Source organism: Nannospalax galili, unplaced genomic scaffold (assembly GCF_000622305.1).
Source record: "Nannospalax galili isolate Female #2095 unplaced genomic scaffold, S.galili_v1.0 scaffold32, whole genome shotgun sequence".
In the NCBI taxonomy this organism is placed as follows: Eukaryota; Metazoa; Chordata; class Mammalia; order Rodentia; family Spalacidae; genus Nannospalax; species Nannospalax galili.
The window spans coordinates 1,506,151-1,520,764 of record NW_008335297.1 but is presented as its reverse complement, the minus strand read 5'-3'; the positions used below and the strand labels follow the sequence as shown (position 1 = coordinate 1,520,764).

The 14,614-nt window shown below is 40.0% G+C and overlaps 1 protein-coding gene across 6 annotated transcripts in view; it reads left to right on the top strand.

Annotated features, from left to right (window-relative positions):
* The window catches only part of Mrtfb (myocardin related transcription factor B), a 199,837-nt gene that overhangs the window by 141,551 nt on the left and 43,672 nt on the right, over window positions 1-14,614 (top strand). For all 6 annotated transcript variants that reach the window (XM_029562001.1, XM_029562000.1, XM_017797353.2 and 3 more), the window contains 3 exons: window positions 825-900; window positions 4,045-4,206; window positions 5,663-5,841. In XM_029562001.1, the coding sequence (XP_029417861.1) occupies window positions 825-900; window positions 4,045-4,206; window positions 5,663-5,841 (417 nt within the window). The remainder of the gene's footprint in view (window positions 1-824; window positions 901-4,044; window positions 4,207-5,662; window positions 5,842-14,614) is intronic.

Below are 14,614 nucleotides of genomic sequence, written 5' to 3'. Positions count from 1 at the left end.
AATATTTCTGCAAGGAACAATATATTCTTAAATGAAATGGAGATATTTTTAAAGGTTAAAAACTCATTCAATTTTATGTCTTACAGGACTTATACTTAGTTCAATAATATATAACATATTAATTCAACTGTGAATCTAGAAACTTGCACCCACTTGTGAAAGAGATGTACTGTTGCTCTAGAGTGTGTTACTGAATATGTTAAAGCTGTAGTGAAAAGCTTCCAATCATGTAGTTATTAAAAATTTTTTTAAAGTATAATGATTAATAAATTTTTTTGAAAAAGCTCTAATTTCTTAGATTCCACTCCTTCCATTATAAATTGTTAAAACATTTAGGAACACAGCTAGCAACTAGAAGTGGAAGACATTGAGTGATGTCTAATTTGTGAATAAATAACTCTATTAAAAATATATATATGCTTCAGAATAGGAATGCAAATGAAATACATTATTTCTAATAATTTCTATATGTAAATTAATATCTACTTTTCTAAAGTATTGATTTTAGACATTTAGATTATTTAATCTTATGTTTATTCAAAACATCTTCAAAATTTATGAGCTTTTGATTTTTCAGTTTTTAAATATAAAACTCTGTATAAAGTTTACTTTATACTACCACTTCCAGTCCCTGAAAGATTTTGGAGGCTACAATTTAAATCATATGTTAAATAATAATTTCTTTTAAGTACTAAATTTCCAGTGTTTCAAAGATACAACAAAAAGGGTTATATCATTTATTTTAATGGAGTATCTTGGAGAAAATTTTAAACCACAATAAATCATAAATAATTTGTTAAAGAGTTTTACTTCTCTTTTTTAAGACTGAAAACTTTTTGAAGCACAAGATTCGGAGTCGGCCAGATCGTTCAGAACTCGTCAGGATGCACATTTTAGAAGGTAAGGGCTTTATTACTGATGGTTTTGCTGCATTTCCTTAAGAAAAGAAGAGTATTCTATCATTTCTGTTCATTCCCATTTTAATAACTTTTTGCCCCACAGGCTGACACCCTCAAATTGGATAGCAACATGAAGACTCAAAACTAAAATTCTGTGTTTGATTCCTGGGGAACATTTGATACTCTAGATACCCACTTGATGAACTGCCTCTTCCCACAAGCTGCCCATAGGTGCCACTACCATTCTGTCCTGGAAGGACATTTTTGGTCTAGAGGACTTACTTATAATAAGGGATATATCATCAAGCCAGAGTACACAATAATCACAAGTCTAATCCTAGATTTTCAGCAACTTGGACTTCATTGTTGTCTACCAGACACGATGCCCACACCCGTCATCTCCTCTTCGTCACTACTCACCTATAGTGATCTTGACCTGACTGTTACATAAGCACCTCTGCCTGCCCCCACCAAGCCTCTAGGTGATCGGGTCTCAGCCCATTCCATTCCTCTGGGTGATGTAGCCTCATTCCATTCCTGCAAAACACATGGCTCAAGACTGGACGTTCTTCTTTCTAAAGACAGAGCCTTCTTGAAAGCTGGTCCCTCCAACAAAACTCCCAGAGTTGCATTTCCTGCCATTGTTTGGCTTCTGTGACTAACTGATTGAGCAAGAGTAGAAGCTTGGTCCTGTGATAGTCATGGGAGTGTTAAGCTTTGAAGAAGAATCAAATTCCAGAATCTGGAAGCTTCTCAAACATTTAAAGAAGCTGGACACCAGAGGCCCAGTCGTAAGGTAGAAAGACAGTCTGTTCTCTCTGGAACGTGATAAAATTAGAATTAATATTAGAATTGGGTTGATTTTACAAGGTACCAGATTGTAGCATACCATGCAGGATAGCATCCTAGTAGGTCAGACATCCAAAAATGAAGAATTCAGGAGGTGGTAGGTGACTGTTGTTAAAGGTATTCAGTTGCTGGCCAGAGTGCTGGACACCAGAGGCCCAACAGTGAACAAGATGTGGGTGTCTGACTTCTGGAGCATGTGCTCCAGGGGCAGAGACAGACAATGCCAAGTACCCTCAGCAGTTAAGAGCACTGGCTGCTCTTGCAGAGGACCCAGGTTTGGTATCCAGCACCTACATGGCAGCTAACAACTGTCTATATCTCCAGTTCCAGGGGATCTGATGCCTTCTTCTGACCTCCAAGGGCATTGCACAACACAGGCACACTTACATACATGCAGGCAATACACTCATACACATAAAATGAAAATAAGTAAAGAAGTGCCAAGTTCCAAGCTACTCTCCACACTCCCGTGTAAGGGTTCCTAGAACTGAAGAATTCTTGTCCTTGCTCCGGGGCAGGAAGTAGGATATGCCTCTCTCTACTGTGGGTTGTGTTCTTAGAAGTCCCCTAAACTGAAAAGCTTGTCAGTGCTACAGTGATAGGGTAGAGCAGCTACCAGATCTCAGGGATCAGTGATTGCAAAGCAGCAAGCCCTCTGGTAAGTAACACGGCACATAGCTTCTCTAGGCCAAAAATGGCTTCTCTAGGTCAAAAGTATCTTGACCGAGAGGAACAATGTGTGTGTAGTAACAGTGCTGTCTGTTTCCACTCACCCTTTAAATATAGCAGACTTCATTAATATATTAAAATCAAGGAAATACCAAAACTTTTTGTTATTAAAAACAAGGGGCCAAGGGGCTAGAGAGATGGTTCAGTAGTTAAGAGCATGTACAGCTCTTGTAGAGGACCAGCGTTCGGTTCCCAACACCCATGTTGGGCAGCTCATAACTACCTGTAACTTCAGCTCCAGAAGATCCAACATCCTCTTCTGGACTCTGCAGGCACTGCACTCAACATACATGAACACACACACACACAATTTAAAAATCTCTAAAAAAAAAAAAAATCCAACTAACAGTTAAGAATCTAAGAGAATATATGAAAAATCCCTATGTAATGTCTTTAGGACATAGATTCTTGTTGGTATTTGGGGAATGAGAAAGAGTATATCAGCTTTAATTTTTGAAATATCCTAAAACCGCCTCCAACCATATTTTAACAATAACCTAATTTTCTGAAGTTCAGCAGCTTAAATCAAGCCTCAGCTTCATGGAATTGAGGAAATAAGACCACAAACAAAAGCACACCAGGCTCCACTTACTATTCTGGAAATATTTTCCTTACAGATGTATTCCTGCTGTCACTTTGATGGTTAATGGGAGAAGGGAGAAAAACAGAAGACTTTCCTAGTTTGATCAAAAACATTGGAAAGTAGACCTGAGTGGTTGGCCTCTGGAAAGTAGACCTGAGTGGTTGGCCTCATCTGAGTCTCCTCACTTGTCATGTTCCCACCCAGTTAGATGTGCTTTATCTCATAAGAACTTAGAATCATTTCAGAATCTGGGGTTGACACACATCACTTATTTTTTAAACAAGCATAAGTATTACTCAGGACAATGGGATGAAGGTGTTAACGAATTACCAGAAGCACCAGGATGGACAGAATCAAGCGGGTGTGTCAGATTTATAATAGCTTCATATCTATTGTAGCATCTTCCTCATCTGTAAGTACATGACTTGATGCTTCTGTACACCATCATCTGATGTGACTGGATCTTCCTAATAGACATAAGGTTTATATGCTCAGAAATAAACTCAAATTCTTACAGGACCTGACCCTGAGGTACGCAGAGATCAATCCAAGAATATGAATCATAGCTCTTCCCACTGAAGAAAATAAAGAAGTTTCTATCCTAAGATGTAGCACTTCCCTTTTTAGTGAAGACATATCTAGACCCATATACTTCTAGAGCCCTGGACCATATGTGTCGTCTTCATGCTGTGTCTTCCCAATACCTAACAAATGTGAATCTGACCTACCATAGGTAGACAGTGATAGTTCCCATTTCCAAGTTCAAGTTATCTCAAGTCTGCAGGCATTTGTGTTGTCTAGACAGGCCAAGCTGTCCAGTGCTAAGAGATACGGAGTGTACCAGAGCGCTCTTAACAGTCACTTTCTCCTTCCACAAAGATGCTGAGAACACTTTAGTGTGTTTGAACTAGTTTTAGTCAGTCAGTTGGCCCAAAGTAGAAATAGTACTCCAGGTAAGAGTTAAAACTGTGCTTCCTCTTTTAGAAACATTTGCAGAGCCATCCCTTCAGGCTACTCAGATGAAGTTGAAAAGAGCTCGGCTGGCTGACGATCTGAACGAGAAGATTGCTCAAAGGCCTGGGCCTATGGAGCTAGTGGAGAAGAACATTCTTCCTGTAGACTCCAGCGTCAAGGAAGCCATTATAGGCAAGAGTGACCATCCTGTCTTCTAGGAGAAAGGCAAACATGGGGATTTTAGATAAAACAGATTTAATTAAAATGCCAGCACCAATCAAGGATATAATTTTCTGGGTTAATTAGAAATGAATGAACACTAATGATTCCTGTTGCTATTATTTTATTATATGCTAGAAAATAGCCTCTGCTACTATTCAGCTTGGATTCCTATTCTATGTTGGAGGTCTAAGTCTGACTTCTGATGTCATTATCAATTTTCTAACTTAAATTACTTCATTGTACCATTTAGTTTAATATTCTTAAGAACTTTTCATTATTTCTAAATCTAGAAAAGGTAACTAGCTTGTTCAAAATTAAGCTGAATAGCGCATGAATATCATTATATTCTTTTAAGAATAGTAGCATCCTTAACTCCAGTTCCAGGGGAGTCTGACGCCCTCTTCTGAACTCCGCAGTTGCACAACATGGGTGCGCTCACATACATGCAGGCAATACACTCATACACATAAAATAAAAATAATAAAATATTTTTTAAAAAAGGATAGTAGCGTCTGTCCATTTTTTCCTAGTCTGTACTTCCTTCCTGCTGTTTATCTTTTTCTTGATCCTAGAGATTGAACCTAAGCCTGAACATGCTAAGCACACTCTCTACCACTGAGCTTCACCCTAGCATCTCTGTTGCTCTTTTTGTTTCTGATGTAAGCTTTATCTAGAAAGAAATCAAAAATGATTCTCATTGAGCAAGCAATTTTTTAAAGTTATTATCCTATCTTAAAAATTAGTGTAGCTCACATACTCCTGGGGACTTTTTATTTTGAATTAGTATGAGTTTAAAGCTTAGGCAGTTCATAGTCACAGATTCTAATATGTACAATCAACTATGATTCCAGACATTTGGGGAGATAGACCCCCAAAAGTAAGGTGTGAATGCAGCTGGGCTATTCCTCAAAATGGAAACTTCACCAGACACCAGTAACAGCCCCATTTTCCCCACTGCGTCCTGTGTTCCAGGTCAGCCTAAATGAGGTCCATATGTCTCCTGTCTTTCTCACTCTGTTGAGGGGTCCTCCTTCCATTTTTATCCTATATGTGGACAAAACAGGCTTGTTTACCCCACATTCTGGTTTGCCCCATGGCGTTGGCATGGTGTTGTTAACGTTCCTTCTGGACTGGGGTACAGCTCAGTTATGGAGCTCTTGGCAAGCATGTACAAAGCCCTGGGTTCCATCACCAGCCCCACAATCCACAACAAAGCGCTCCTGTCTCCTGTTCTTCCTACAGCTGGCAGCTTGCTCCAGAGGCTTTTATCATAGATAGTGTGGGCTTCCCCCTGGAAGTACAGTGCATTCCCTTTTCTTCTTTTTCTTTTAACTGGCTTCTTAAATTCTTAGGGGAAACTTTCTCCTTTTTTGCATTAGGCTTGGTAGTCCAAGGCCACGTGAGTTAACAATGGTTCTCTCTGCAGGTGTGGGGAAGGAGGACTACCCCCACACTCAGGGCGATTTCTCCTTTGATGAAGACAGCAGTGACGCTTTGTCTCCAGACCAGCCAGCAAGCCAGGAGTCTCAGGGGTCAGCTGCATCCCCTAGTGAGCCAAAAGTCAGTGAATCGCCATCTCCTGTGACTACAAACACTCCAGCCCAGGTAGGACCTCTTGATAAAGAGCCCTAAATAGAAATGTGGTCTGTTTCTGTATAACTGTCAAACCTATACATTTCTACCAGAAGAAAAGTCTTAAACTACTGAAATGTAGAATAGACTTCTTACCTCTGATCCAAACCCTGTAAAAACTGATTCTTAACCTAAAATTTCTGACTTACATGCATGTTACTTAGTTTTGTGGTTTTTTACTTCATACAATATTTTTGACAAATTGTCACATAGTAAATTCTGTTTTTCCTACCATCTGAGCCACTTTAAGTACAGAGTTCAGTGGGGTAAAATACGTTCATATTGTCGTGCAGCGGACTTCCATAGCCTTTTCACCCAGAAGAACTAAAATTCCATGCCCTTACATAACTCCTCCCCCTTTCCTGTCTGTCCAGCTCCTGGAAATCATCATTTACTCTCTGTCTCCGTGAATTTAACTAAGTACCTCATAAACATGAAGTCAGACAGTATCTTTTTTGTGACTGGCTTATTTCACTTAGTGTAATATCCACAGTTCCAACCATGTTATGGCCTGTGACAAATGGACATCCTCCTTCTTAAAACCGAATAGTATTCCAAGGTGTGTAGCACATTTTGTTTTTCTGTTCATCTTTTGAGGTCTGTGTTTTTTCCCCAAAACTTTATAGTCTTAGGTTTTTATGTTTCTATATTTGACCCATTTTGCATAATCTTAGGTAAAAGGTCAGCTTCGGGCTTCTCTGTGTGAATGGTGAGTGTTGCCAGCTCCATTTGGTGAAGGGAATGCTCCTTTTTCATTAACTAGCTTGACACCCATTTGCAGATCACCTGGCCACATGTATGAGGGTGAACCTCTGAGCTGTCTACTCTGTGTGTCTGCTTGGATGCTGGTGCTGTACTGTTTGGATTAACTTTTAGAGAGAAAAGTTCACCTTTGTTTTTCCAGTTAAAAGTGTTTCGGCTGCTCAGAGTTTCTTGGGGTTTCCTGTGAATTTCAGTCTCACATTTATGTTTCTGGGAACATTCACTCCTTTAAAGCACACAACATGTGTATCAGTACAGTTTTCTTTGTACAAACTGGCTAATAACGCATATTTTATTTCCAAACATTTGGCTATTTTGAATAATGTTGCTATGAGCATTTGTGAATAACTTTTTGTTGGCCTGTATCTTTATTTTTCTTGATAATCTACCTAGAAGTATAATTGTTAGGCCATGTAGTAATTTTATATATAACTTGCTTTTAGTCCTTAACAACATTCAAAAATATACCTCCAGTCAGACAGCACATACCTGTAATCCCAGCACTCAGAAGGCTGTGGCAGAAGAATTATGAGTTCTGAGTCGGCCTGAGCCATATGAACAGATCCTTTCTCAAAAACGAACAAAAGCATACATACATATTTTTTTTTGTTTTTGGGGGGGCGGGTCTTTTTGAGACAGGGTCTCCCTGTAACCCCAGCTCTCCTGGAACTCACAGAGATCCGCCTGCCTCTGCCTCCCGAGCGCTGGGATTAAAGGTGTGTGCCACCACGCCCAGCAAATATGTGTGTTATTTTTAATGGGATTAAACTGATACACCATATCTTAATTAGCAAGTCCCTATGATTGATTACCCAGAGCCATCTCCTGGTTTTCACTTTTAGGTTTAGAGTAAGATATTTTCTCATGTGATTGCAGTATACCTCACTGGCCCCTCACCTGATTGTTTCTTTGGAAAAATTGCCAAATATTGAAGTGGGCTTTCAGGCCAAAATCAAATACTTGTCTGCCTTTCAGGAAAATAGTATAGATTTTCACAGTCACTGTCTTTACCCTAAGTAACATTACTTTAAGCTTTGGTGATTTCAATATTTGGTATTTGGGTTTCTGTGGTGCTAGGACTCAAACCAAGGACCTTGCACATGTTAGGCAAGCACTGCCACCTAAATATGTCCCTAACTCTAAAAATTTGGATGTGTTAATGGCTTTTTATTATTGATGAGAGTGAATTTGTTTAGCAGATATTGAGCACCTATTTGTCGTTTTTACTAGGAACTCAGAATCTAGTACATTCAGAGGAATCTCATGAATGCTGGTAATGATTTTACTAGAAAATCATATTTCTTGTGTTTTCATGGGTATTTGTGTTTTTATTGGTTTGATAATGCTACGGATCATTTATTGCTTTTGATGTCTCGGTGACTTTTTTTTTGTTTGACAGGGTCTCCCTGTAGCCCCAGGTGGTCTGGAACTCACTATGTGGACCAGGCTGACCTCAATCTTACAGAAATCCACCTGCCTCTGCCTCCCTAGAGCTGAGATTAAAGGCACATGCCACCATGCCTGGGTAGGTGACTTCTTTTTCGAAGTGGTTGGGGAGAAGGTTGAGACAGGGTCTCATGTAGCCCAGTCTGACTTCATACTCATTATGTATCCAAGGATGACCTTGAACTCCTGATCCTCCTTTCTCTATCTCCAGAGTGCTAGAAATACAGCATGTGCCATTGTGTCCAGCTTCTCCATAGTGAAATTTAGTTGCATTTGGTTATTTTAAAGTCAGAATTGAATTAATGAACTACTTATTGAGAGTGAGTCAAGCACAGTAAAAACATTTATAAAGAAATTCTTGTTGAGCCTAGCATCATAGAATTTTTTAGTTAGAAAGAAATTTAACAAGTGTCTGCTTTAACCCTTGGTATAAGGGCAGCCTGAGTTCATAGAAATATGGAAGCTTAAGAAACTAAAAATGCATATTTTCTTGTCATTGATTTACTCCTGAACATATTTTGTTAGGATTTATATCCTGAAGCGTTATTTTTTGTTACATTCATCATTGTTTCAAACTACACAATTTGCTTGTTTGCTGTCTACAGCAAAAATGTAAAGGAGAGGCACTTGGATGCTTAGAGCGGAGGAAAAAACCTCTTGTGTCTGTGCATGTGTGTGCACCTGGTGGTCTGAAATGTAAATGCTGAATTAATTAAGCACTGTAAGTGCAGACTGGTAGACTCTAAAATGTGTAGAAGTTTCTGCTCTCCTATTTGAAAGTGCAGCCTTTGCAGTGTGGTCTCATCAGAAATGGCATATGCGGTGGCCATTCAGAGCTTCCTGTCCAGGTTCCCAGGCAAGAGTGATGGTGAGCCCTCCGTTGCTGGAATGTGGTCTGGAAGAAAGGCAAGGCTCAAGGAGCAACATGGTGAGGTGTGAGCAGAGGAAGGAGGGAGGCCCGCCCCTGCTGTGCTCCCAAGTACTTGCTGCACCCTGCTTTGAGCTTTAAAAATAGGGCTAAAAAGAATGTCGAATATGTAAGTAAATAAACTTGTTTAAAAGTTGTACTTATCCATTTGTGTTACTTGTTTTCTGTTTCTGTGTGAGTAGGTCAGGATGTGTGATGACTATTCACATGGCTTTAGTAACACAGAATTGTCATTTCAGCCAGCTCTGTTAATGCTTTCATGGCAGTTGTGATGGTTAATATTCATCATAGTCTTGACTGGATTTCTAATCACATAGGAGATATAAGCCTGAGTATGTCTGTTGAGGGTATTTCTATAGAATTTTAACTGAGGAGAGAAGACCCAGGGTGGCACTGCCCCATGGACTAGGGTCCAAGACTGAATAAGAAGGGGAAGGAGGAAGCCAGCTGCACTCCAGCCCTCATCTCTGTGTGCTGCCTGGACCCCTCCCCCCATGTGAGCGAGCAGTCTCCTGCTGCCATGGCTTCCCTACCAGGATGGACTGTACCTCAAGACTGTGAGCTGTAGTAAACCCTTCCTCCCTTGAGTTTCATCCTGGCAGGTATTTGGTCACAACAAGAAAAGTAACAAGTGCAGTGGTTCTGTCTGCACAGGAGAGCTTTATTTTCCTTTTCTCTCCATATTTCTATTGTGGATTTTTTTTTCACTTTGCTTATGAAACTTAGTCTCTAAGTTTATATGAGAAACTTTAACCAGAGGAAGTCCCCACCCAGTGGACTGACATTCTAGAACCCTTTGAAGGAAAATAAGAAGGGCAGTGTTTCTCAAAGAATAAATACGGGCTGCTTATTGCCAGAGCAGAACATGCTAAGCCTTGGCTTGCTCCTGAACTGAGGCGTCAGTCTTTAGAATACCATTAGTGTTGCTGTAGGACCAAGTCTGCCTGCTCCATGAAGACCATGAGAACGCCATGCTTTATCCATCAACTAGGCAAATGACAAAAGAACCACTTTGGAGAATGTAGACAATCCCTCTGGACAGTAGGGAAAAGCCCCAAGAGTCTACTTCTCAGATGACCTCCCACCTGTGTGCATTGAGAGCTCAGTAAATTGTATGTATGTCATAAAAGTCCCTGTGTTCAATGTTCTAGCATTCATAAGTAAGGGTTCTGATAGGTTCTACACTGTATTCATGTACTCAGCATGACCCTAGGACTGTGCCACCTTGATGTCAGAGAAAGGTAAATTTTAAGTAGGATTGTAAATAACATTGTAAGGGTTCTGTTCTGTTTTTTTAATGATGTATTAATTATGTGTGTCTATGTGTGTGTTCATGTGAATTTGTTCATATGTGAGTACAGTTGCCCTTAGAGGCCAGAAGAGGGCACTGGATCCCCTGGAGCCACTTGATGTGAGTACTGAGAACCAAACTCAGGTCTTCTGTAAGAACAATATGTGCTCTTAACAACTGAGCAATCTCTCCAGCCCCATATTTTCACTTTTGAGATTAACTACAAGAGGCAAACCTTACTATGTCAGTGACGTCGCTGGGATTTTTGTATCATTTAGTATTGGAGGTTTTAACAATTTTTTTTATTTTATGTGTATGAGTGTATTTTATATATATATATATATATATATGTACACCCATGCTGTGCAGCCCTCAGAGGTTAGAAGAGGGTATTGGATCCCCTGGAATTGGAGTTATGGCAGTTGTTAGCTGCCATGTGTTTGTTGGGAATTGAACCCGGGTCCTCTAGAAGACAGGTCAGTGCACTTAACCAGTGAGCCATCTCTCCAGCCCCTATTTTGGCAACTTTTGAACGTCATTGTATTTTTCTAGGTTTTAAATTTTCCTTTATTGATTACTTTTATATATATATAAATTTATATAATGATGAATATGAATAAATATATTGGTGTTTACTTAACTCTAATTACTCTTACATTTCCCTTAGGGGAAAGGCCCTTACCACATTGATTGTCATTAGACATCAGGTTCTGAGACAGCAGGATATCTGCTTCTTTTATCACCGTGACCTCATACAGAACATACAAGCTCAACACACACAGAACATCCTTGGTGATTTAATGAATGAGACACCTTAAAAGATTGTTATTGTATGAATCTAATATGTCACCCAAAGACTTCTGTGTCAAGGCTACCAACTGTGGCCTTGAGACATGAGTGAACTGTGAGACACTGGCTTCATCCATAGATGAATCATTCCAGAGTTCACAGCTGAATGAGCTTTTAGGATGTGGGGCCGGTGGGAGGAAGTAGAGCACTGCTTTTCCCAGCACTCACCTTTTTTCTCTCCTCCTCTCTCCCCTTTCGTCTTACTGGCTGGCATGAGGTATGTGTTTTTCTTCTGCCAAACACTTCTGTCATTATGTTTCTGTCTTGCAACTGGCCTACGAGCAATAGAGCCACAGAAACCATAAGTCAAGTCCTTCTGTGCTTTTTTTCTCAAGTATTTGTCACAGCAGTAACAACAGAAAATGTAACTCTGAGATTTGAGTGATTTCTTTTTTTTCTGCTTTAGAATTCTCATTTCACCCCTCACAGTGTTTAAAAAAAAAAAACCCTCTTTATATATTTGTGTGTGGAAACTGTTGATCCTTAGGCTTGTCTTTTTTATTGTAAGTATAGCTAGAAAGGAATTTTCAAAAATGTTAATGGAACACACATCACAAATTTGAGCTCAACTTGTTTTATGTTTAGGCAACTCATGAACAGTGCAGAGCTAGAATCGAGCAGCCGCATGTGGGCCACCTGGTCCTTTTATTACCACAGGAATGGTTGCCCTGGTCCCTTTCCTCTAAAGACTCTTCTCTCCGTAATTTCTTGAGTTCTTTAATTCATCCTTTATTATAAACATCCTGATGTTTAACCATAAGCATGATCTCTGATAAGACTTCTATGAATTGTCAAAGCCTGGTAGTGGGAAAAGTAACTGTGCTGACCAGATACTCTGGCTGTTTTTTTCCTGTTGTATCAAGTAACTTTGGATACATGATCTTCTGTCCCTTCCTACGTCTCTTCACAGCTGTCACAAGGTAGCCAAACATTTTGTTCACATGCATCCAGCATGATATACTTGTGACACAAACTGAAACCATGAGCCAAAGTGAGCTTTTTCCCTTAACTAAGATAATTGTCTCAGGCAATTTGTCATAATAATAGAAAGTTGATTAATACAATAATGTTGACAAATGTAAAGTATTATTACAACTTTGGTTTATAACTCCATTTTGTATGGAATTTAAAAGAAACATTTACTTTTAAAATCATAAATCTATGGGCTGGAGAAATGGCTTAGAGGTTAAGAGCTCTTGGAGAGGACCTGGGTTCAATTCTCGGGACCCACATGGCAGCTAACAACCATCTGTAAACTCCAGTTCAAGGGGATCCAAAGCCCTCTTCTGACCTCTATGGGCACCTACCTACAGGCAGACAATAGACTCATACACAAAAATAATAATAATAAATTTTTTAAGTTTCTTTAAAATTTTATTCTTATTTTATGTGTATGTATGAATTGCCTGCATGTAGGTAAGTGCACCCATGTCATGCAGTGCCCATGGAGGTCAGAAGAGGCTGTCGGATCCCCTGGGACTGGAGTTAGGGACAGTTGTTAGCTGCCATGTGGGTGCTAGGATTCAAACTTGGGTCTTCTGCAAGAACAACCAGTGTTCTTAACTGCTGAGCCATCTCTCCAGCCCCATAATAAAATATTTTAAACATAAATTATATTAAGGATGACATGATTTATAATAATTTGTGATACTAGTAGTACAGAGGAGCACCTTGGTGTGGGAACATACCCTGTATCCCAGCGCCTGGGAAGTCAAGGTAGGATTGGTACACTCAGGTCTGCCTGGCTGACAAAGTAAAAACATCAAGTGACATTTCTGTATGTGACTGACTGTTATTAAGAAAGAATGTCATAGCTGGCTGTAGTAGCGCACACTTTTAATCCCAGCACTTGGGAGGAAGAGGCGGGCAGATCACTGTGGGTTTAAGGTCAGCCTGGTTTAGTGAGTTCCAGGCTAGCTAAGGCTGCAGAGAGACCCTGACTCCAAACAAAAGAAAAAAAAAATAGAATTTACCAATGATAGAGCAGTTTTACTTCTGGGCATATTCAAAAAATAAAAAAAATTTTAAAAATTTTGAAAGCAGGAAACTGGGTGTGGTGATACACAGTTAAAATCCCAGTATTTTGGCAAGCTGATACAGAAGGATTATTCCAGGCCAGCCTGGCCCACTCAAAACAATAGCAACAATAAAAAATTGAAACAAAGAATTAAAACTAATACCTTTTATGTAATATAATGTGTGCGCCCTTGTTCATAAGAGCAGCATTCGCTATAGCTAATGTGAAAGCCATCCTGGTCCGACAGCAGCTGAATGCAGAAAGGAAATGTGCCTTACACAGTAGGATAGTCAGCCTTGAAAAGGAGGGGATTCTGCACCATGCTACACCATGGATAAACCTTGAACATTATACTAAATGAATGAGCCAGTCAACTAAGGTACAAATTCATATACCATTCCACTAACATGAAAATGAAAGTCGACAGACACCCTGTCCCAAAAAGACCAAATAGAAAGAAAGAAAAAATAAAATTAAAGTCATTAAAATCATAGAAAGCAAGTAGAGCAGTAGTTGCTGGGGGAGGAGAATAGGGAGCTATTGTTACATTTGGGGCCAAAGAAATCTAGAGAAGACAGTAACGCTGGTTGTAGAGCATCAGTGTGCTTTGTGCTTTGCACTTAAATATGGTCAAAACCAGGGATTGAGAGATGGCTCAGTGGTTAAGAGCATTGGCTGCTCTTGCAGAGGACAGGAGTTCAGTTCGTAGCATCTACGTGGTGACTAACCATCTTCTGACCTCTGTGGGCATTGCATACATTGTGGTGCATGTGTGTACACTTACATACATGCAGGCAAACCTACATACATAAAAAATAAAAACAGCCTCTGCTTCCCTGGGCCTGCATAACCCACAGGCCTCTCTCCAGTACCAACCCAGTTCCTCAGTGCAGTCCCCAGGAGCCCTTGGGACCTCTTCCTGCCCCCATCTCCCTTTGCATCTCTGGGTGGCATGGCCACCAGCTGCCCTAGACCAGCATCTTTCCTGGGCCCTGCTCCCAGGCCAGTCCAACCCCCAAATTCCTGAGGCCAAAATCTTTCCTGGAGGGATCCAGAGCTTAGGAGAAAGCCTGAGAGCATCTGATCCTCATCTGATTGGGCCTCTGTGGGAACTCTGGAAGACAAAAGCAATCTGGCCACTCCAATATAAAATCAAAAGAGAGAACCATAAGCTTAGACGAAACAGCCTTTCATGCCCAAAAAGTAAACCACAAAGGTACATAAAGTTTACAAAAAGAAGCAGACCTAAACTTGAAGGCTTGAGTCTCACACAAGAATCAGAAACTACAAAAGAAATTCATATGTCAGAGTCACAGAGAAAGGATAATAACATGAAAAACCAAAATAACATATCACCACCAAAAACCAATAGTCCTCTAGAGGAGTACAATGAGAACCCCCTAGAGATAATGCAGGACATGGAACTCAAAAGAACAATTATAAACATGATAAA